General features: G+C 38.9%; 2 protein-coding genes across 3 annotated transcripts in view; one reads left to right on the top strand and one right to left on the bottom strand.

Moving 5' to 3' along the window:
- Positions 1–6,190: 6,190 nt before the first annotated feature.
- prlh2r (prolactin releasing hormone 2 receptor) lies at positions 6,191–8,810 on the top strand. Its single transcript, XM_040042714.1, has 2 exons — positions 6,191–7,419; positions 7,866–8,810. Exons 1-2 carry the CDS (start codon positions 6,478–6,480, stop codon positions 8,190–8,192), a joined length of 1,269 nt encoding a protein of 422 aa, XP_039898648.1. The 5' UTR covers positions 6,191–6,477; the 3' UTR covers positions 8,193–8,810.
- Positions 8,811–14,423: 5,613 nt separating this feature from the next.
- bahd1 (bromo adjacent homology domain containing 1) overlaps positions 14,424–24,250 on the bottom strand; it is a 34,104-nt gene continuing 24,277 nt past the window's right edge. For both annotated transcript variants that reach the window (XM_040041816.1, XM_040041817.1), the window contains exons 3-7: positions 23,147–23,556; positions 22,679–22,838; positions 22,475–22,554; positions 19,546–19,637; positions 14,424–19,433 (exon numbers count right to left, since the gene is read on the bottom strand). In XM_040041816.1, the coding sequence (XP_039897750.1) occupies positions 19,241–19,433; positions 19,546–19,637; positions 22,475–22,554; positions 22,679–22,838; positions 23,147–23,556 (935 nt within the window). In that variant the 3' untranslated portion in view covers positions 14,424–19,240. The remainder of the gene's footprint in view (positions 19,434–19,545; positions 19,638–22,474; positions 22,555–22,678; positions 22,839–23,146; positions 23,557–24,250) is intronic.

Below are 24,250 nucleotides of genomic sequence, written 5' to 3'. Positions count from 1 at the left end.
CACCACATTATTCAGTAGCTTGCAGAATCATCTTTAGTGGTACAAAAAATGTTTTTTTTTGTTCGTTTTTTTAAATTGCTTTATCATTCTCTCCAGGATATGAGAGACTGATAAAGTGTTGCTTCAGTGAGATTTGCAGGCATTCTTTATGTGCAGCTCTCTTAAGGTTCAATCAGGTTGAGGTCTGGACTTTGATGTAAAGTTGCTGCTGTACTAGGGATCATTGTCCTGTTGGTTGACCCATATTCTTAAGCTCTCAGCTTCACATTACTCTAGAATACTTTTTACAAAGGAGGTTATGGTGACTCTGTGGCAGCAAGGTGCTCTTGTCCTGTGGCTGTAAAGCAAGCCAAAATGATCACCCTGTTAAGAACTTTAAATTTTAACATGCCAACTGAGGCCTGTAGAGTTTGAGATGCATCCCTGTTTTGTTTTCGTTTTTTTGCAGTTTCTCTGAACATTACATGGTCTGACCATGGTCTGAATTGGCTGGGACATCCACTCCTGGGAAGACTGGTAACTCCCTTAACTGTCTTCCACTTCTGAACAGTCCTTGCTGTAGAATGATGGACTTCAAACTGTTTGGAAATGGCCTGAAAACTCTTCCCAGATTGATAGGGAGCAACAATTGCTTCCTGAAGATCAATGCTGATGTCTTTTCTTATTGGCTTTGTGATAAAACCCAAATGCTCACACTTACTGAAGATCAAATAATCAAGTGCATTTGATTAGCAGTACACGGCAACTATTTGGCCTCTTAATGCCTATGGAAGGCAGCAAAGAACCGAGTTTGATTCATTCACCATTTTACAAGCCAGCGACTTTAGCAGTCACAGCGAGTCCACAGCCTGTTTTACAAAGTCCCTCGTGGCTCTGAATGACATAAAGCAAAGACCACCAGACATGATAAAATGCTCCGCTTGGTTTGGAATAATAATTTGTGTCTGAAATGGTGCACAGTGAACATGTTTTGAAACAGACATATCCTAAAAAAAATGGATGAAAATGTAAATATCTTCATTCCAAAATTTCAGGGTAGCTGAAATCAAAGCAGCACAGAGAGAAAGTTGGCCTCCTTCAGCGAATCAAGTAGCGAATCATTCTCCACAATGAAGGTCACACATTTGAATCAAGTAGGAGCAAGAAAAACACATTTTCGAGAGAAGAGCTCTTTAACTCTTGAAAGGAAATGACTCATGATATCACACTGGTATCTCTGCTTGAACTCGAAGACTGCAAGTTGTGAAAGGACAAGTGGAAGCTGTGGGCTTTAATTAGGCAGGGCTGCTCAAATTACAAGTAGTTTAGGCTTTTTGTGCGTGGAAGCTAGGAACTCGAAGGCAGTATTGGTCAGTATTGGCTGTTGTTTATATTTCATTTGTCAATTCTGTGAGACTATTTCATTGTCCTCATTGAAAGCGATTCATTGGATGGTTATATTGTATATATTCAGTTTATATGTAGAAAATTCTAGTGATTCCTCTCGGAGCTACAAATGAATCCCTACAAAATAACCAAAGTTACAACAACGCTTTAAAGTGGTACAGCTCGAAAAAGGGCATTATAAACTTCTTAAAGGTAATATGTATTACAGCATACAGATGATTTATTGATTGGCATCCAAGTGTAATTCTGAATTAAATAAACTGAATCAAATTGTGTTCATTTGAGTAACAGCAGCCATGGCATCATTATTTAATAGGACTTAATTCAATTGGGGGGTCCTTGACATGAAAACCTTTGGATGTCCCTTGAATTAGATTACTCTTGGATCTAAACGGCTGAGAGAGTGAGATCAGAAAAAGCATCTCAACAAAACAGTCTTTGTCCTCATTTCTCATTCAAGTGGAGAACATATTCTGACAGTTACCTTGATTTAATAAAGTAGACTTTATTTAGCTTTTTCTAGAACATCCTTACCATTATTAATAATACTTAGGGACCAGCTGTAGGTCTCACAGAGACGTGGTTTGTGGTAATAGGTTGGACTGGGATAATAGACACTATGAAGCTCTGAGTGGGAAGAAACTAAAATCTGGCTCGGGCTCAGCAGTAATTAAAATGACATTTTCATCACTGGAGTAGGTTAATAATGAAATCTACTTTGACGTCCACATAGAAAGAGAGTTTCAGAAAGCCATTTAGCCCCAAAGATCAGTCCGTTAAAAATAAAAATAGCTAAAAAATAGCTAACCCCCAAAAAAACTTGATCTTTCATGTCTTTGTTTATTAATTATTATATATTATATATTATGTTCCAAAAATATCTGTCACAACTTTCAATGAAATGCTTCAAATGAGAGCCCATGGATTGATTCCCTTGCACAGAAAGTACAAAAATGAATACTTTATAATTTAATTTTTAATTTACATTGCTCTCATTTTATCTGCTGCAGCTTCTCAGTGGGATGCCTCCTACTCTACCTCTGCATATAGCAGAGGCTCTCTCAACTATAAACCCATTCCTAGTCGCATATAACTTACATATCCAAATCTGCAGACCTTCAGTACAATCTGCATTGGGATCTATGGTCACAGTCCCAACACTGAGACAGCTGAAGTAAATTCCTCCCAGCAAGGTCCCTTGTTAATGAACTAAATCCCAGTAGCAGCAGCTACATCTTAGTGGAGCTCCTATAAACAGGATGTGGTGAAGAAAGAAAATCTCTGAAGGAAAAAAAGCATCTCTTTGCTAATATCAACACAAGCAAGTTTGTCATTTTGGGGGGATATATTTTCAGTGCAGCTTTCTCTGAGGTGGACTAGCTTATGATTTGGTAAGTTCCACAGTAAAGCGTGGATATGTGGGAACTGAACATCATCACCATACTGTAATGATCGTATTTTATCTATAAATGATTGTATGTTTCTGATCTTTTCCTAGATTAGTGGACAGATCTTGATGAAATGTTGCATAAGAAACTGTGCCAATATCTTCAGTATTTACAGAATTAAATATTAATTGTATAAATTTGTACATTTGACAGTCACTCAAGCGCTGAAAAGGACGTCAGATTAGATTGTAGCAAATATGTATATTTATCCATGTATGTATGTTTCCCGTGTCCCACTGGGGAGCAGTGGTTTGCTTGTGTATTTAATGTATTCAATGTCAGAGTGTGGCCTTCGGTAGCATTCTGTACAGACCTAATGACAGCAGGAACTACTGCACATTTAATCCAGTGCAAACTAGATGAACTGTTTAAAAAAAAGTATTTCCAAATACAACTGGTGATGACTGGTGATGACTGGTGATGACTGGTGTGACGAAACCACCATAACCCACCACCATCCTTTCAACCAACACATTTCCAAGATTACCTAAAATAGCAAATCTGAACAGACTTCTGGCTGCTCAGTATTTAATACATGAATTATTACATTTGCACTTAGTTTGTTTGATGGGTGCATTTTTCTTCTGCAGCCCTCAGCTGAATGCTGTCTCCCTAAATTGGCACTCAGTCATCAAACAAGCAGAACCCCTGTCTAGGACCTGAAAATAAGCCCACCACAAAGGCTCCATCTGGAGGACACGTAATGGGGCCGCTTGCTTTTTGTGACACACGTGAGGTTTTGCTGTGTGCTTTCTGGTGGCACAGTGAAAAAAAGAGAGCAATTAGCCGAAAATAGCTAAACACCTGTAGCTGTCACGTCTCCCACACTTGGACATAGTATACATGACATGTACAAGTGATTCAGAACTAGAGTGGTCACCGTAAAGGAAGACTCTGAGGTGGTACACCATTTGATTACTTCGTGGATGCTGCTAGAACAAACTGTTACCTTCACCACAGGAACTTATCAGACTGAAGAAAGGCCAGCTCGACAGCCCTGTCCACATCAGTGTCCAAGTTAAATCAAAGTGGGAAAAAGTGCTCTGTGGAAGGAGAGGCTGTGTGCTCTAAAGCAGACCAGTCTGTGCTATTTTAAACTGTTCTGATGTGTCCTAACAGTAAACATCACACAGAAAAATGAGCAACAGACAGAAAACTGTATGTTCAGTGCTTTGAGTCTTCTCTCCAAACAACCCAGATTTAAGCTTCTCCCAACAGTGCTAAATTTACTCTTAAAGGGAGGAAAAACGGCCATGTCCTCATCGTTTACCATGTTGTAGCAATCAATATTAAAATGTGAATGCCATGTAAATATCTGTATTAATTAAAAGCAGCATTTCAAAGCAACACTTACCAGAGCTCCATTGAAATTGAAACACTAATGATATCGTACCTTTATGTTAGAAGATTTCGAGCCTTAAAATGTCATGGTAAGAAGTTCATACTAACAAGTTCTTTAAAATAGTGGCGACACTTTCTGCTCTGAATTTGATGAAAATCTGGAGACTACGTGGTTTCTGCACATGAATATGATTAACTGGAACTTTTGGGCATCTTAATTATCTTCACAATGAGATCTGTGCTCCCTTCAAGCAGCGAAACAGTCAAGCAATGAATGCCATTCGGTATCGCCCTTGATGAATCATTCGATCATGCTGGTTTAAACTGAGACTGAGACAATTTTTTTCAAATTAGTTTTGAGATTATGAATAATGAATGCGAACTGCTGGAGAAACATCTTAATTGTTCAATTTGTATTCTGTTTCCTAAATGCTTTGTCTAGAAAGTGTCCGCTTTGTGGAGAACCTCACAGCAGGATCCTTCATTCATGGCGCTCCGTGGAGGGCGGGGGTGCACAACATATTCAAAATAATAATTTTGGACCTCTTTGGTGTTTCTATCCCAATGCCTGTTTCTGACCAAACTTGGGATAACACGAGTGAGAATGCTGTAGGAATGTTAACATAAAGGGCATAATTTGAGTATATAAAATCTCAGACATAATGTAAGTCCCACTAGAAAAATGATAATGATGTCATGAGCGATATTATACCATAAAGAGGCTCAAAGTCATCATAAATTTGTCATTTTCTAGCTGAGATGCACTCCCCAAGAGAAACATTATAGGAGATTAGAATGATTTTACTGGAGGTGACTCACTCACTCACTTCAGCCTTTACTGTATCCCTTGTTGGAGGGAGAGAGAGCGCGAGAAAGAGAGAGAAAGAGCACACCTCTTTATTCTGAAGCAGAGCAAGCTGCAGCAAATGAGTGCGGCTGCACAACAGCAGGACTCCCTGCAGGAAAAGGACTCAAACAGGTGCATCTGATATCTCCAACAGGTACTTTTTCATTTACTCTGCACTTCAGAAAAATTGCCAAGTGGCTGATTGCGAAATTTGACTCAGATCTTCTTCCTTTTGAGGAAATAAATTTTCAATCCGAGGTCGACCACTTCAGGTTAAAAATAGGTTGATCCTATTCATGTTTATGAATGATTTTGGATCCCTTTTGTATCTTAGAGAAGATGTGGTTGCATGAATCATTCTGAGCGGCCTGATCAGAAAAGGTCAATAAGGAACTTGGTTGAGTCAGTAAGGGAAGAATATCTGCTCTGATCATGATTTAATTAGCTTCCTTGGGAAATTACACTTTTATGATTGTTCACATTCAGTATGATGAACGCATAATGAGGCGGTCGGCCCATTAATTATTATTTTTATTATTACTATTATTTGCTTAATGTAATGCAATATGCAATATTTTTAAATTAAAACAGCAGCTTAATATATAAAAATGCAAAACAAAACAAAATGAATCATTAAGGAAAATGTGTTGGGTATAAACTTAATGTATACCAAATCAAAGACATTAAATTGTAACAAAATTACATGAAAAATGTACATGTTATTAAATGACTTAAAGTCTGGATTTTGGGCATAAATATCTTCTTTTCTTGGTTGTGTGAGTTTTTTAGATGAAACAATATTTGTAGCCGTTTTTTCATGTCAATGAAAGTTGAAACTGTAGCCAGTGCTCACGCCAAAATTACACCATTCAGCCCACTTTTGACTACAGGTGTTATTCATAGACTCCTCCTCTGATCTTACAATTTTCTATGGTTTCACTCTCATTTTATTCAGTGATTTTTTTTCTTTTCTTCTCTCACAGCCAAGTCTCTCATTCAGCAGTCACAGAATGTGAAACGAATCTGCATTCATGCCCATTTTCACACTCTTGCATAACATCTGATTGTGTGATGCCCGTTGATGAATATTTCTTATTTCTGAGCGACAATAAAAATCACTGACGTCAGCCTAGATTAATAAGTGCAGATGTTCCAGCAGATGTGTGGGATGACCGCCTCTGAGAAGTTACTATGATTTCGAGGATGATTTCTGCTTTTCATAACCAGAAATCATCCGTCCAGTCAATGTGAGCTTTCTTCCTTTTTTCAATACTTTAGATAATGGATCAAAGATAATTGGAAAGTCTTTTGGAGAAGTAAAGAGAGAAATGTGTGCTGAGAGTTTTGAAGATGAGCTTCAATTAGCCTTTTAAAATGTTCAAACACCCAGACGCTGCCATACTGGCTTCAATCAAAATATTGATTAATAAATTACACAGAAATATTAATTGAGTCATGCAAAATATGCTTGTTATTTCCGCAGCTATGGACTGGGAAAGATCACTGAATCGAACCAAGGTGAACTTTTCTACTCCAGCCTCCTCTTCATCTTCGCTCTTGCCTGACTCCTCGTCCTCCTCCTCTTCCTGCTGCAACTCTTCTCGCTCCATCTTCTCAGCCTCCCAGTTCTCAGCCCCCTCTTTCTCTGGGCTCGACCTCCTGTTTAACCTGAAGCTCATCTTCATCCCTCTCTACTCTGCTGTGGTCCTGGTTGCGTGCTCTGGCAACCTCCTCCTGCTCTTCCTCATCTGGCACAATAAGAAAAGACACAACACGACCAATTTTCTCATCAGCAACCTGGCACTCGTCGACCTGGTGATGTGCGTCTTCTGCGTCCCTTTGACAGCGTCCTATGCATTTGATAAGCGCGGATGGGTGTTTGGATCCCACATGTGCCACTTTGTCACCGTCATGCAATCCGCAGCTGTTTACGCGGCCGTCCTCTCCCTCATGGCCATTGCGGTGGATCGTTACGTAGTTGTGGCTTATCCCATCCGAAAGAGAGCAGGCTACCGCTTCTGCTGGGTTCTTGTAGTCCTGATCTGGCTCTCCTCTCTGGCTTTATCCACGCCTACGGCACTGCACACTGTCTACCTGGACCTCCAGGCGGCAGGCCTGCAGATGGCTGTGTGTGAGGAGTTCTGGGATGGCCAGGAGCAGGGTCGCCTCATTTACTCCTGTTTCATTCTCTTCTTCTCCTACTTTGTCCCACTGGTTGCTGTCTCCATTTCCTACTGTGCCATTTCCTATCAGCTGAAACACAGGATGACTTCGAGCTTGACAGCATGCACGGAGCTGAGATCTGCACGGGCCACCTGGAGCAGACGGAGGAAGAAGACCTTCTGCCTGCTGCTGGTGTCCGTCCTCTGCTTTGCCTTCTCCTGGCTTCCTTTACAGGTGAACAAAACATGAGATTGCTGGTTTGAAGAATATGCAAATATATGGGAATCTAAATTAGGAGAGGTTTCACCTTATGAATCAGATCTTAGCAGGTCATCTTAACTTTGAGGGAGGGATAAAACAGGGAGAATCAACCAGCCTGCCTTTGTACAGAGGAAACACAGTCTGCCTCAGCAATAAACACATCTCAGTCTGCACACAAACTGACAGTTCAATTGGGTACAGTGACTTGATGTTTAGAGTTTTCAAGTCAGCCAGGAAAGACTCTGTATATGGTGAAGAAATTGGCATTTTCTTTTCTTTTCTTTTGGGGTTTTTTTTGTGCCAATTTAGCAATTTTACTTTTTCTAATTTGTATTTCTTTGCTAGTCTATCTGTTGGCAGTAGAAAAATGGCAATTGTCCCTTGAATTAATGTTTTGGATACCGATGTTTACTCCACAGGTGGTGAACCTGATCCGTGACCTGGACACAGACTTCTCCATCCTGGGGAAGAACTATATCAACGTCATCCAGGTGTCCAGTCACCTCTTTGCCATGAGCTCCGCTTGCTACAACCCATTCATTTATGCTTCGCTGCATAACAAATTCCTCTCTTACCTGTGTCTCCACTTCCTGCCCTGGAGAAAAGGAAAAGCGAAAGACAGGCGACAAGGGTCAAGCGTCCTGACGGTGTCTCACAGAATGCCGCGCCTTTACACCTCCACCATTGCGGCAGATTTGCCGGGTGTTGTTGCAAATAATGCCGATCCTCAAGAAAACTACACATAAGTGACTTTGTGGACAAACGGGCACAAGAATGATATGAAGCTCAGTCGAATGTATGAGGCCAAAGAAGCCAGACGTGATCCAGTGAATCTTCTTCTGCACTTCAGATTTAATCTTGTCAGCGTTCATGCTGACAGACAAAAGGAGTAAAACGATAAGTCATTGTTAAAACACCAAAACCCACAACATGGGGGTGTAAGGCTTTCACATACAACAGCCACACTGCTGTGCCGCTGGCTATGGGGGGATTCAAGTGTAGATGATGCTTATTAACCTGAATAATATGCTACTGTTTGCTTAAAAAGCCACTTTTAGCTTTGACTTTGCTTTTGTTGTTGCAAGTGTTTTGTGTAATGGTTCTCCATAATTAGATTCTTGTGCATTTTAACACCAACCTTACAGGATCTGGGATGAACTAATGTAAATGTTTATTCACCTCCACCTTGAAAGACTGTGCATTAGGTTATTTCTGTGCATACTTCACGTGTAGTAGTAAATATGCTTTGTTGGATTTTGCTCAGTAAAGAGGGTAATTCAAACCATCTTTTCCTCATTCATTCATTTCCATTTTGTTAAGGAACACGAAGCGGTTCTGAAATAAATAATACCGTATTTCCATCATTCGTTTCTGGCCTTGAATCGTTGAGCGCTTTTCAAATGTTCAACTATAGCTGTGGCATTTGGCAAACACTACGTGTGCGCGAGATCTGCAGCACTTTTAAATGTCAAAGCCGAACCGATGAGCGAGAGAGCCAGAGAGAGAGGGAGCGAGAAAAGGCATAATGTGTGCTGGTCATTACACAACTGCAATAAAGACACAACAGAGACCTTCCATAGATAACTATAGAACAGGAAGTTTGGAAATCCCGCCTAAAATAAACGCGTTTGCATTTTCCGACCTTGTTTGTTGACTGCCTTTTGCCACCTCGACTACTTAAGAGATGTCCGCTTATAAAAAGTGTGAATGTTGGCACAAATGAAGCTCCAAATTCATTATTGGGTAAATATTGATTTACTTTTCTCTCAAACAGCTTTTGAGATCACCTATCAAGCAAAGAAACAGAGTTTTTATTTAGATTAAAAATAATAAAACTGCAATGCTACTCATCACCCAAGTTACTGTTTATGAAACAAATATGTTTCATAAAAAGAGCAACGCCATTAAATATAAATCGTGTTTTTGAAAGATTGTTTGAGAAAGGATTTTTGTCTCATCACAAAGACATTTCTGTTAAAAAAAAACCTCCGACACAACTGAAAAGCATTAGCAGTGTTTGTGACTGTGTCTGGTGTCTAAAGCCTTTAATGTGAAATTATATCAGAAAATAGCACAGTCAATTATCCAGACTGGTATCTGCAAAAGGAAAAGTTAATCAAACATAGTTTCTTTGTTTCCACATATTCTTTTACCAAGCTAAAAAGATTTTTTGAAAACAAGATTATTGAAGGAAAACCATCTAATGCGTCTCATTTAAAACTAACTAAATGGCTTCTTTTCTTGAGATCATTTTCTCAGATTTTATCTCACAAAAAAAAAAAGCGCCTTGCAATTCGTGGTGGTGCAGCGGCTGATTAGACACTTTACACAGTGCTTTTCAAGAGCAATTTGCAGAGCACAAAGTGTATATTTTAGCAGCTGATGTCAAGAGCAGACTGCTGTGTGAATATATGAGTTGACAAGTGAAGATAAAGAGGAGACAGCTTTTCATCTTATCACAGAAACACAACAGTGGTCATCTCTGCTAATGGCAACAACTGTCCACATGCAGCACACTGCAACTTTGTGCTTCCTGCTTAGCCTTGAAGTGTCAAGGACGACCTTCATCTGAATGTAAATGTGTGCTGCCCTTACAATCATCTTTGTCATGTTGTTGACATTGATCGACTGTGTTTATAATTTCCGGGTCCCCTTTCATGCTTATGATCTGAAGATTGTTACAATGAACTCTATACATTTGAAATATTCAGAATAAAAATGAAGCAGCTGCATCCTGAGACCTATAATAATGCAGAGAAAACAGAAATTGGTTTATAAAAGACTTTAGGATATGGTTCTGATGTCTGCTCTTACTGAAAGAAAGAAAAAAAGCAGCATACAACAAATGACACAACTCTGAAATAACCTTTCGGGGCATTTTAAACTGAAGAAAACAATTTACAGGCTTTCACTTTCTACTGTATTGTGCTTTTTTTCTCTCTAGACTTACAAGACTCTTAGAAAAAAGAGAGAGAGAAAAAACAAAACAAAACAATCCTTACCTGGAGGGTGCAATGTTGAGAGTAGTTTTTTTTAAAAAAAGAATCACTGAGCATTTTTAGGGAGCAAGAAAATGCTGAAGAGCAGAGAAGTAGCAGCTTCTGTAACCATTAGAAGAGGATTTTGCAGAGATATAACAGCAGCAGGAAAAACAGGCTCTGAATAAATTCTGGGAGAATCTGCCCCTCAGCAGAATCAACTCAAGACCAATTGCCACAATAATCTGGAACTTTCCAGAAGATGAAGCCCCTGTGCCTGTGAGTCAGTACATCAGAGTGCAGAACACTACAAAGGTTCAAAAGACACGACAGCAGTGCAAAATTGGATTGAGTCAGGCAGCGGAAAGCCTTACAGGTGTGTAATTTAAACACCTCAGGACCTCGAGCAAAATCCACTTGCTCTTACCACATTTCTTGCAGCTATCTGACAAGATATATAGTAAGGAAATCCCATTTGAGGCAATTGCTTTACCTTTCTGGACAGTTTTGGGACGAGGGGAAATCTTTTGTTGGAGAAAATTTAGAGAAAAAAGCATTTTTTTACTTTGATCTTGTTCCTTAAATGGCCATTTTTGTGATTGACTACAGCCTGTTATCGTAAAAGGTGTGACTAAGTCAGGCTGTACCAAGCTTTGATTCATCTACGTACTAATTTATACCTATACTCAAGTCCTTTTTTTCATTTAAATAATTAGACTGGGTTTGTAAAGTTTACATTTGTACTAACTTACAGCTACTTTGGCAAAATATCAAGTTCAACTGTACATTTTGAACAATTTCAACTACTCACTAAGATTTAGTTTTTAAAATATTTTTGTGATTCAAATAGCCGGGGGGAAAAAGACATTTAAGCATAGTAAATTAGTTTAATGTGACGATTTTTAAGCAAAAAAGTTCAAATTATTGGAGAACAATTTTATCCATTGTCTTTGTCAGATTTTGACTCACCATGCAATACCACATGGAAAGCGCCTGGTTGACAATAGCTTCATTTTTCAGCATGACAATGAACGCAGACACACTGCCAGTGCAGTGCAAGGACACCTGAATAGAAAAATACACAGTGGAGTAGTATCATTCTTGGACTGACTTCACCTGGGGCCCAGATGTCAATGTTTTTGAAGTGCTGTGGGATCAGACAGAGAAAGGAACAAACAACTTCCAAAGAAGAGCTTGAAAGTCCCAGATAACTATTCCTGAAGACCACTGAAGAAATGACAAGAAAACTTACCTAAAGGTGTTCAGGCTGTGTTGAAGAATAAAGATGGTCACACTAAAGTTCAAACTCAGTAGAGCTGTACAAACTCAGTTTTTGCTCATATACTGCATTTCTATGTATGTTTTTACATGTTTCAATAAATCATGAGCCTATTTTTTATTGTCCTAGCACAAAATAGGCAGATCAAGACTTTTGCATGGTACTCGATCCATTATGATTAAACTGTTTTAACACACAACCTTTTATTACGGAGTTTTGTCAGCTTCTATAAATTAAATACTGCCAACATGCGTTTGACTCTTTCAACTTTTTGCCCTTCCAATTTTCACTTTCTTTCAGTTCAGTTAAATTTTACTTATATAGCGCCAAATCACAACAACAGTCGCCTCAAGGTGCTTTATACTGTATTTCAGGACCCTATAATAATACAGAGAATACCCCAACAAATAAATGTCCACTATGAGAAAGACAGGACAAAAGACATAAGACAACCAGAGATGAATAATTACTAATGATTAAATGCCGAATTATTATTGTTATGATTATTCAAGACCTTGTATGTGAAGAAGAGGATTTGAAATTTGAGTGGATTTAACAGGGAGCCAATGAAGAAAAGCCAACTGGGAGATTATGCTCTCTCTTTCTAGTCCCTGTCAGTACTCTTGCTGCAGCATTTTGGATCAACTCTGCTTTCTGGTCCCAACTCTTGATAGTCATGTTTTTGGGGGGTCATCAAATTTAGTCAGATTTCTACAAATGAGTGCTGCATCCAAAATGTTATGGCTGACATCTCTCATAACATGACCTGTTTTTTCCCAGAAAATCTTTCAGTTATCTCTAAAGTGTTTTCTTGGACACCACTCAGAGAAAACCAGAGAAAACTACAGTCCGAGAGACATTGTTTTGGCAAAACTACACACCTGTTCACTATGAATTTTAGTGACCTCCGACTGACGTAACTGGGTGTCAATACCCTAACGTAAATTGTTATTTAAAGAAATCTACCTGGCCCAGACAATCTGCTATCGTTGGTGGCTAGCTTCAGAATTTTCCAGAGTACAGAGCCTGTCCTCCAGAACGGTAAACAGGCTACATTTATAACTAACATGACGCTTGTAATAAGGAAGCTTAACAACAACAATAAGCTTAACAGCTGCTACTAAACAGGAAAGTGTGTAAGGGACAGGTGAAAAAACCATGTTGCTAGTGACTTAGCTACAAGCTAAGCTAAGCTATCGAATTCTTACAGACAGAATACTGTGAATATAAATAGCAGGTGATTCAGCAGAGTGTGCTCTAAACAAAGCACCTGGATATGACACTATGTTGTTATCTAAAGTTTTTTTTTAATTAAACAGGCTACACAAAACACCACTGTGCGCTGTAATAGGAACAGGAAGTGATACGATATCTCAGCGGGAGCTAACACCAAGTAAAATTTTATTTGTATAGCAACTTTCAAGTCAAAGATCACAAAGTGCTTCACAACAAAATGCCAGAGCAGTAAAAAAAGAGTTAACTAAATGCTAGTCTACAAAGATGGGTTTTTAGTTGTTTCTTGAAAGAGACCCATGAGTCCACAGATTTTCTCATTCCTATTTAATTAGTGCCTTTTCTACTTCTATTTTAACTGGTAATGTGTCAATTTTAGACATTTTCACCATATAATTGTTCAGCTATATTTATCCCTTTTGTTTCGACTGCTTCGCATTTGACTAAATCATTTCTAGTGCTATTTGCAAAGCAATTTAACTGGTAATTTAGTACTTGTAGCTGCTTTAACCCAATAAGTGTCTATCCATTACCTTTCAAACCTTTCTGACTCTGTGTGTGTATTTGAAACTAAAACTATTTATTCCTAATATTTAACTGCTTCAGATCCACTGATTTCTCTCCCTAACTGCATTAAGCCTTATTTGGGAACCATAAATCTTGTACTGACAGTCAGTCCAGATATTCAGTAAAGACAGTAACATAGTCATAACAGGAATTTGCTGCACAACCACTGAGAATTCACATCATATACAGACTGATGACTATATAAATGCCATTCACACAGACATGTAATCACACTAAATAGCCCAGTGTGTGAGCTGAAGCAGATGAGCTTTCTGACTCACACATGCTTGCTGTTACAGATGCAAATCACTTACCTGCTCATGCCATTTAAAATCTCAGAACCGAATTTAGCTGTGCCAGAGGCATCATGCATATTCATCACAAGCCTAATTATCGAAGTTAGATGACTGATATCTCCTCATGGCTCCTTTCGAGATGCTGCCTCTCTTGTCTTTTCCATCATGATCTATGCAGCACAACAGACAAAAGGGCTTGTATCCAGTTCAGTTGAAAAAGGGGATTGAATGAAACAAAAAGCACAAACAAAAGAGAAAGATTTGAGGCTAAATTATTTTTATGCATGGTAAAAAATATTTTACTTGTGATTTCCAATCAAATCAAATCAAATACGCAATAAAAACTGAAGTAAAGAAAAAAAAAAGACTGAAAGAGACGAGATCAGCCATGATTATGTAGGTTTGTGTGTTTACCTTTTTCCACATATGCATGTTACACATTAATATTTATCTCTGAAACCTTTTAGTAAGTCTGTGCTTTGATTATTGCAATGACTTTTTAATTTATTAAAAAACAAATCAGATATTTAAAAAATAAATTGTCCAAGTGGGCCACCATGTGGGCAAGAAGCATTACTGCATCCATAATAACATACGTGTAGGTAATAAAAACTCAGAAGCTTGTTCAAACTCATATATTATTTATTACAATTAAATATTTTTCTTATATTACAGGTCCATTTGAAACCATACAAATAATCTGTGCTGTGATTAATATTTCCAAGATATTTCCAAAAAAAAAGCCATGCAAAGAAACAAACAAATTCACATAAGAAGTACACCTGGGAATGGAGTTCAATTCATGGTTTAATCCTCTGCCCTCTTTTAGTCTTAGTCTTTTTGGTGAAAGCATTTCTTTGTGGTGATTCAAGCTCAATACCAAGAACTGTGTCATCTGATGAAAAGTGAAAGGCATTTGAAAGGTACGCAAAAACTACAGTAACTATTTGTACTTTTCTTTGTGGAAAATTCTTGGAATACATGTAATACAGGATAATGGGAACAGGCACAGAGGACCAATTAAGACACAAGCATCACACATCTTGAATAAACATAATTAGTTTGCTGAGTGATCCCTAAGGCCATAAAATGTGCGTGGTGTGGTTTTCTAATTCTGGATTTAAGTTGTTGAACCAAATCAAACCAAATATTTTCACCTGATTCAAGTTGGCTATACTTCATACACCATCAAGCAATATTCAGGATTTTTTTTAAAACGTTTGTTGAATAAAGACATGATAATATTTAAGTCATCGGGACATATTAAAACAGCATGGAATAGTTTTAAATTCAGATGAATTGAAATAAACAGAAATAAATGAATATGAGACATCTATTTAAATTATTTCTGAATTCAAACAAACAAAAAATGTCTATGCCATTTACAGAGGATAAGGAGCAAAGGAGATGTAGGCGGGATGTGGGCATTTTAAAGTGATACCCCACCTAAAATTTTGACTATCAAATACAACTGTGCTTGTTGGTCAGGTGTAACGCCTCCTTCATGTAGATCAGCAGCTGTAGTCAGCTCATATGTCCTTGTGTTATCGTGTTGAGTATGTTTGTCCGAATGTCTTTTTATCTGTATTTATGGAACTTATTAAACATACACTGAGAGGTTTATTATGATAACGTGGTTTAGGGAAGCTTCTCTGGACATTTTGACACAGTTTATTCACCATGATGACTTGCATCATTTAATGTTTATAAGAAATGATACAAATCAAGCTAACTATTATGTTTTTCAGGAAGGCTTAAATTACCAAGTTAAAGCAGTGAGGAGGGAGCCAAGCGGTTTAGCAGGACAAAGTCACAACAACCTCTTGATATGAGTATAAAACGTGGCTTTTTTCTTTTTCTTATTGTAGCAAAAATCATGAAAAGTCCCCAAATGAAATTTCGTGTCATTATATGAAACAGTAGCTGAGATGAGATTCCACTTTCTGTCAGAAAAGCAGTTTGAGAAATTGAAAATCCATCTAGTAAATTTTTTGATATTCGGTCTGAAGACTGACAATTTTGGTTAGGATTGCAAAGAATTTGTACCTGGGAAAAATTCCAGTAAAATGGTTAGCTTTGGGACTTGCAAGAGAAAGAAGAATTTATTTAATTAGAATGCTTCCAATGATCAATGGGCAAGTTGTTTTTTTTTCAAATGGGATCCCAAATCCACATACTGATCTTTGCATGGATAAATCAAAGTTATGGTAAGATATCCTGCTTGGCTTTTCATAAAGACCATAAATCTAAAAAAACAAACAAAAAAAATACAAAAAACAGGTATATATAATATAATGCACAAATAGTCAATAATGGGCTGTGATATGAAAAGAATAAAACAATCAGTGACACCAATCAATGTGCCAAATTTTGCATTGCTGCTTGGCCCCAGGTGATTGACATTTTGTGAACAAAGCTTTCTTGTGGAGAGTTACCAAAAAACAAACAAACAAACAGAAAAAAAACAGTATGGAAGCTTGTTTATGCCACTTAAAAATATATATTTTTGGCTATCCATAAGTACAAAAAAAAGTGGATTATTATCTCAAAGTTTTGACCTAACTTCAAGTTTGAAGGTGTTTTTTATAATTATTTTGAGTTATTTTCTGATATTTTTTGAATTAATAAATTAAAATGTTAAGATTCTTAACTTGAATTGGATTGAATGGCATAATAACCCCAAATTGTGACTTATGGATGGCAAAAAAACATTTTTTTTTCCATGGCAGAATGCTCTAAGGTCTGCATGTAAGAAATGAATCCGTAACCAGCTGGTTAGCTTAGCTTAGCTTAGCCTAGCATAAAACCAAAAACTACACAAAATTTGCTAACAAGAAATTTGTTATAACACTTTGATTTATACAGACTAAACAAATTACATACACAATGTTACCTATTATGCTCACAGATGATAAGGGTGGATCTGGCTTTCTACCGCCCGCTCCCACTTCCAAGCGTTATAGATCGCTAAGCTAACTAGCTTCTGCTTTATATTTAAAGTACTGATATGAAAGCATTGTCAGTATTGTAATACCACACTCTGTAAAAAGTTAGTTTCTCCAAAAAAAGAAAAAAAAATCCTCATCTACTCTCAACTAGTTAAGTAGTTTGATACCAAACATCACTCTCAATAAAAATGTTGATTAAGATGGACTTTCAGGTCATATAAGATCACAGGTAACACTGAAATACATGTCAAGCATCTAGGAATCAAGATCAGCACACTTACAAGCTTCATAACTCCAGACTGAGATCAATACACGTTACTAAATAAAAGGCTGGGAATGTTCTATAAGGCAGCAAAGATCCAGGGCACAGGCTAATGGTAAGTTAAAATCAGTGAAGCAATCGGCATTTAAAGGTGAAGAGGCAAAGCTTCACCATCTCAGGGGAAATGAAAAGGAGGATGACAGGAAGCTGGAAAAGGCCAGGGTACATTTTGGTCCTGCAAGGTTTAGCATCTCTGGTCACATGTTAGCGCATGTCCTTCAAACCGCATCTGAGATCCTTCCAAATACTCCATATGTGTCCTCAAATCTGCCTATTGCCTACTTCAGTGTCTCAAAGCAAAATTGCACGAGCTTGTATTGGGTAAGCGAGCTGAAACACAGAAATACTGCTGCAAAGACTCTCACACTTAGACAGTGCAGCTACGGAGAGACATCTTCAGCCTCCTTTCTAATCAGGAATGCAAGCCACTCATCTAAAACTCTTTAAAATGATCTTTTGAAAATAAATTATATATTTTCTCAGTACAGAAATAAATACATATCTTTTCTCAAACATAGGAACGAATCATCATCACAGATCTAAATGCTACACTGACTACATTATTCACCAGCTCATCAGAAGAAACAAGAATATACGTGACTAACTGATGCCATCTGCCACTAACAGACACCCATCCAGATATTTAAATGCAAATATACAGTACGCTGACACCGGAGTCAAATCACACCTCTGGTAAACAGCTTTGAAAAAGTTAAATATTCCTCGGCATTGGCATAACAAAAATCCCCTTTAATGCTCGGCTGATCCTCGCAATGTGAAAGCAAGCAAACTGAACTCTCGCTGTCTTTTAGCGGTTAGCATGCCCGTGTGAAAGTCTTCACTACAGATACAGATACGGAATAAAACCTGCATCTCTCTCAAAACTTAAGTAGAGAAGAAGCCAAAAAACCTTTAATTGCTTGCTCTTGTTATACTTTTTCACTGCTAATTAGATTCAATCAAACCGTTTGACTGAGAATGTCTTTCATGGCTGTCTTTGGGGCGTGCTGCAAAGCTCTCCAAAATCAATCACCATTAGACAAAAATGTCAATTTCAATATTTGGGAAACTTCCTCACATGCTTGCTTGCTGAGATTTGGATGAGAACACTCTCTGTATACGTTGTAAGCACACAGCTGGAGCCAGCAGCTAATTAAGCTTAGCTTAGCACAATCGCTCCAAAAAGATATGTATGCAGATATTTGTAGTCTGCTTGTAGCCCACGTTCTATCAACCAATCATGTTTGAGCATGCTTCGACTGCATGCATTTAGAGGGGGAAAAATAGGGATTGCTGATTTACTGAAACACACCTAGCTTCTTTAAAACTGATCTGTAGTCACATGCAGTCGATAAACCTCTGACAGAACAGGCGTTCTTGCCCTTGACAGCTGCTAATTACATATATAGTATCCGACCATTGCCCCGAGAGTCAGACTTAGACTTTATGCTAAGCTATACTAACCAGCTGCTGGTGATTATTTCATTTTGATTAAACAGACATGAAACTGATTCCTTCTTATTTATCACAAGCAAGCACATTTCCCAGACTATCACTATTTCTCAGAACAGCATGAACACAGCTGCATTACAGTAAGATTTCTATATGCCGTGTCAGTAGAAAACGCCACGTTTTCACTATCAAATGGACTCAGTGCAGCTCAAAGCAGCAGAAATAAACTGAGTGAAAAAAAGATGTGATTAAGTCTTCAGCTGCACCATCCGGTGTGGCACAATATGCCACATATTTTCATTATCTATGGCATATCAAGATACTTTGCGTTATCTGTTGTCTGTCAGGCAGATAGTAGCATTATTCACATGAAACATCGAGTTCTCGGCAATCTAATCAAATTTCACATTTCTAAGAGCTACAGTAGCATTTTCTACAGCAGAGTACGTTCCAGGTTCTTCACACAGCTGCTACAACACCAGAGAGCCATGTATGATAAAAGAAAAAGATTTACACTGCCATAGCAACTCTTATATATTACGTCAGACCATTAGTTTACTTAATAAATGCGCGACATGTAAGCATGAATGTGAGACTGAAAAGAAAATAAGCTGTGAAGCCGTCGTCCGAAACTCCAGTTCCTCTCTCACGGAGGCAGCCGGTGAGAATCTGTGGCAGATGAAACCGGGGTGTAATGTGATGTCATGCCTCGTCAGATACTACTGCAGGTTCTTGAGGAGGCGTCCGTAGCGGAAGTCGTAGACGTGTCGACAGAAAAACACCAGCTCTGGGTCAGTGTCATCGGGCACACAGTGGTGGGTGGGCATGGCGTTTCCAACAACAGGGGGCACTACAAGGGAGGCGGCGCTGTCGCTGACGCCTTCTCTACGGCGTTTTACCAAGGCACAAAATCTGGACAGGAAACAAACACAACATGAGAAACTAACCTCAAAAACACCCCTAATGGCTCAAAACTGCCTGAAATCAAGAACACGACAGAAAGTAAAAATGCTTTCCTGCTTACCGACAATACTGTGCCAGTGTTAGGACATAGCATTTGTCTTCAATACAGGCCACACTGTTCACATCCTGGTGACGGGATGCAAAGACCTCATTCTAGAGAAAGACACTCGGGTTAGATCCATACAAAAAAGCCCAAACAAACAAACCCCATCATGATATCCTCTTACATGTAGAAGTAGCGGGTGGGACTTTAAAAACTAAATCTCTCTTCTAAATTTTAAACAATCCCTCCTGCCTCACCCTCGCTTCCAGATACGTAAACCGATTTGCAGAGAAAGATGCTTTACGTCATCCTCTGTGACAAAGCCGTGTTCCCGTTCTCACACTGCTGCTCTGATGTGTTTGTTGTCTGTCAGTGCACGCTGAGAGTCGACAGACTTCATGTGGTTTAATGTTTCTAGACAGTGAATTGAACTCGTTCCTCTGGGAGATTACTGACATCAGGACGTGAACGCAATAGAGACGCGTTCCGTCCGCGAGCGTACAGTGCTGTGCAAAAGTGTTAAACCACCTTTCATTTCTTTATCTTTTGCTTCTAAGGAGTCAGATTTATCTTCAGCAAAGGTTTTCCAGGCTTTATGAAGGTCTTCCAAAGTTTTTCTTTGTACATCAGCTGCTTTTTCACTTGACCATTTACAGAGGAATTTTTGTTGTTGTTGTTTGATGAGTTACTTAACACTGCAATAAAAAGACTTCTAACTCAAGAGATACACCATTGTTGTGTTTACACATAACAGAAAGTTAACAAAGACTCGCTTTAAATGTTATCTTCAGTCACTTTGTTACTATCTGCTTATTGCAAAAACATATAATTTGTTCCAATTTTCTTAGTTGAAGATGTGAAAAAAGCCAAGAATAACTTACACTGACAGGTATAAAAATAGTGCTTCTGCACCAACAAGGTGATTTCCAAAGAGCTATTAGCCAAAAACTTGATGTGCCTCTGCTCGGTGCAGTGCAATGTGTCCTTAAAAAAAATCTGAGTAAATTGCACAATTGGAGGACAAAGGAAAAAGTGGTAGGAGGTGAACAGTCTCTGAAAGTCCTAAAGAAAAAGGAAAAAAAGCAAGGACCTGACCCAGGACCTCAGAGATTAATCTGGCCCCACAGTTGCTTTACTGTTCACTGAAGCCTCATCAGAAATAGTCTCAGGGGAACGGTGGCTGTCAAGAAGCCAGTCTTAAGACGGGGAAACAGAAGGAAAAGGCCAAAAGAGAAAAGAGCCATCTGTAACGGAACAAAAGGCAGCAAACATACAAAAAAGAGCTTTGAATGTTCTTCAAGACGCCTGGAGAACTATTCCTAAAGAAATGACAGGAAAGCTTGGATAAGAGAGTTCCAAATATTGACTTTAAAGCTTGTTAAAATTATCCAAACTATATTTTTTCCTTATATGTTGTATTTCCATGTAAGTTTGCATAAGAAATCTTTGCAGTGATAAATAATTTCATAGCAAAAATTTTACAAAAAATAGTGATGATTTAAGACTTTTGCACTGTACTGTACAACTGTGCATTCATTGCTTTGATACAATGGTTATTCTTATTCTGTAACACAGTTCAAGGCGTCCCAATACAAAGAAATATACTTAATGTCCTTGGGCAAGACAATGAGCCAATGAGAGTGAAGGTGAACACCTTACACTGGTATTTGAGTGAGAAACAGCTTACAGCCTGCTATAAATACACTGCTGAATTTTTCCTAAAACACCGTTCACTGTACTTTGTAAGCAGCTGGTGGTTTAACAGAAGTAGACAGCATACTTTTTGGGAACAATCTGCAGCCCTGGATTAATACACATTTAGTGCATTTTTAAAATATTAAATCAGCAGGATTTAAAATAAACTACATCATCAGGTTTTGGATAATTAGAGAAGCATTTTAGCGTGTTCCCTTTCTTTCTGTGTTTTAAAGTTTACATAACATGTGTTGTTGACAATAGAAAACACATTTAACGCTATAATAAGAGTCATTATATTCATTAACAGTATCTAAAATCTCTTCTGGTTTAGAAAGCCAGCACGAAGCACACATTACAGCCATTAGTTAAGCATGGATTACAATTTTTTTCCCCCTTTTTTTTTTTTTAAATCACAGCACTCAACCTGCTTGTTGTGAGAGTGTGGAAACCCACAATAATATGTGTCAGTCAAACACCTGGATCCACCTTGAACCGTGCCGTAACCTTAACCGCGCCAACACTAATTTTACAATTCCATTTGATCCAGCTACTAGAACTGCATCAAAGAGGCGAGTAAAAATTACATGGAAATTACATGCAGCAGGCAGGATTTTCCAAACTTCCTCGCAGTGCACTACAAAGCAGTTACATGACCTCGAATTATATATCGCTGTAGCTTCTGAGTAGAGTGTGTTTCACCAAACAGTAAAATGTGGACCTAAAGTCAAGTTTCCCCTAAAATACTTTGTTATAGAGGCAGCGGCTTGGCCTCTGGTGCAATTTCAGCAGCGCTGAATGATCATAGCAGCATTAAAAGGATATTATATGAGCACTTAAGGTATCAGAGAGTCTCTTTGATCCTCTTATTCTCCCATCTTAATAGACATTTGGGCTACTTTATAGCTTTGTTAGGCCATAGGAGGACTTGAGCCTTTCAGTGTATGTCTCAGAGAAGGAGAGATATGCAGATAAAGGAGACACGAAGGTAGTAATCAGAGCCTGGCATATTGCACACAGTGTTTCTGTGAGTTATTTAACTCCTCGCGCCAGAACCGGTGATGCTTTCTATTAAGCGTACGTGAACTGGCTCGACCTGTGCATCACTAATAGCCGTGATTACAGGCGCTGAATATGCTGCAGTTGACACAAGCTATATTTTAGATTTGCTGGTCTATAATTACCCCTGACAGTTATTAGAAAGCCGTGGTTTAAAAAAAAGCATTTCAGAAACACACGTCAGCCTTCTCACCTCACAATGTACGCTGGGGTTGCGTCCTCCCTGTGTGTGTTCTGGACGGTAGTACCAAAACAAACTCATCATCAGCTCTCCTGAAGGAAAGAAAAAAAGTAAAACATAGCACGTCTTTAACTTCACTTCTCAAACCAGTTATTACCACATAAATGCGTCTTCTCGTGTGGTCTGAGTAAATGCTGCGTACAGCGAGCGTACTACCTGACTCTGGCTCTTCCCACAGAGCTGAGACCTTAGCCACGTAAGGCAGAGACTTTTTTCTAGGTCCAGATTTCAGCAGAACAGTGTCTCTGACTCTAATCAGCTCCCCGTCCCTGTGGACTCCCTCAAAGCACTTCCTCAGCACCAGAGTGTCCTCTCCCTGGGAACACAGCAGCAGGAAATACTGACTCCTCTAGCAGTCAGAAACTGATAAGCTTTGAGAGGCTGTGGAGTAAAAAGCTGCAGGATGTGATTTGTATTGAATGGCTTCTGCGCCTTGGTTGTCGGGGTTGCTGGATAAAATGTAGTAAAAAATAGTGAATAAGCCCTGATCCAACAGTGAAACAGGTGTTATGAATCACCCCCCATACTCTCTCAGGACACTTCAGTAAAATTACATCAGCTCTAATTAAAAGTGGTGCCATTGTGGCTGTGTCAAAAAGCACCAAAATGACTTTCTCTACATACCACAGAGAAAACCTCCTTCTCAAAGGACAGGCCAAATGGCCTCCAGCCGTTGGTGGATTTTTGGCGGCCATTCTTCGGCTGCTTGGCAACCGTTTGCCCTCCGTCGCTGGCACAGCTGAGCTTCTGTTTCTTGTTCCTGTTGAGAGGGCAGACAGCCGAGCTGATGCTGCCGGTGCTGCGCGCGCCAGACCTTGACCCGCTGGGCTGCTTGGCACTCTGTGGACACTCCTTTGCCACCTTCAGCGGAGGCTGCGGTTGGCTGGGGTCAGACAGCGGAGTCTGGATGTGGGGCACTGATTGGCCGGCTGGAGGCACAGTGGGAACGGGGCAGCCAGTAAGGATTCGAGGGCTGGGACAAATGGGGATAGAGGAGGGGCTGTGGTGGTCATTGATGGTTGCTGGGTAGTCATCTGAGGAAGGAACAGAAAAGGTACGATAATGTGAAATGAATACAGAGTACTGAAACGAGCCCTGCGTGCAGATTTCAGAGCAATAACAGCTATTGAATCGCAGCCAAGACAAACAGTTTATTCTTCGCCATTTGTTTTCATGCTACGCCCTCTTTCACGTGGCTGATGAACATCTGCAGGAAACATCACGCAACCAAGCTTCAGCTGCAACATAAGCAGAGTTTCTGCTTGGCTGGAATGACAAAAAATTTCTTTAGCTATTTTACTTCAACCTAATCTAGTTTATTTTGTTTATTTGTCACATTGCAAGATGGTAGCCCTACTTTTCTGATGGCGCCGTAACTGATCATTTCACTGTAAGTATGCTGTACCTTTCGGGGTGCGTGCTGTATTATGGAGTAACTTAACCTTGTCTAACTTCCAGGTACTTTACAGGTATTTCATGGGTAAGGAGACACCAAGGACACTTATTCCTTTACACTCACTCTGAAAGATGTTTGAACAGTGATTGTGAAAAAAAAGAAAATAAATTAAGTTAGATTTCGGTCCATCATGATGAGGTCACAGGCAAATTTTTGACAGTATTTATTTATTTTTTTTCTCTTATAAATTGCAGGGGGAGCAGTATGAGAGGCACAACAAATACTTCGTTTCTTAATATTTATGCTGAAGTAGCAAAAAAACCAAACAGGCA

This window comes from Simochromis diagramma, unplaced genomic scaffold, assembly GCF_900408965.1.
Source record: "Simochromis diagramma unplaced genomic scaffold, fSimDia1.1 OVJJ01000304.1, whole genome shotgun sequence".
NCBI lineage: Eukaryota > Metazoa > Chordata > Actinopteri > Cichliformes > Cichlidae > Simochromis > Simochromis diagramma.
This window is presented reverse-complemented; position numbering and strand designations above follow the sequence as displayed.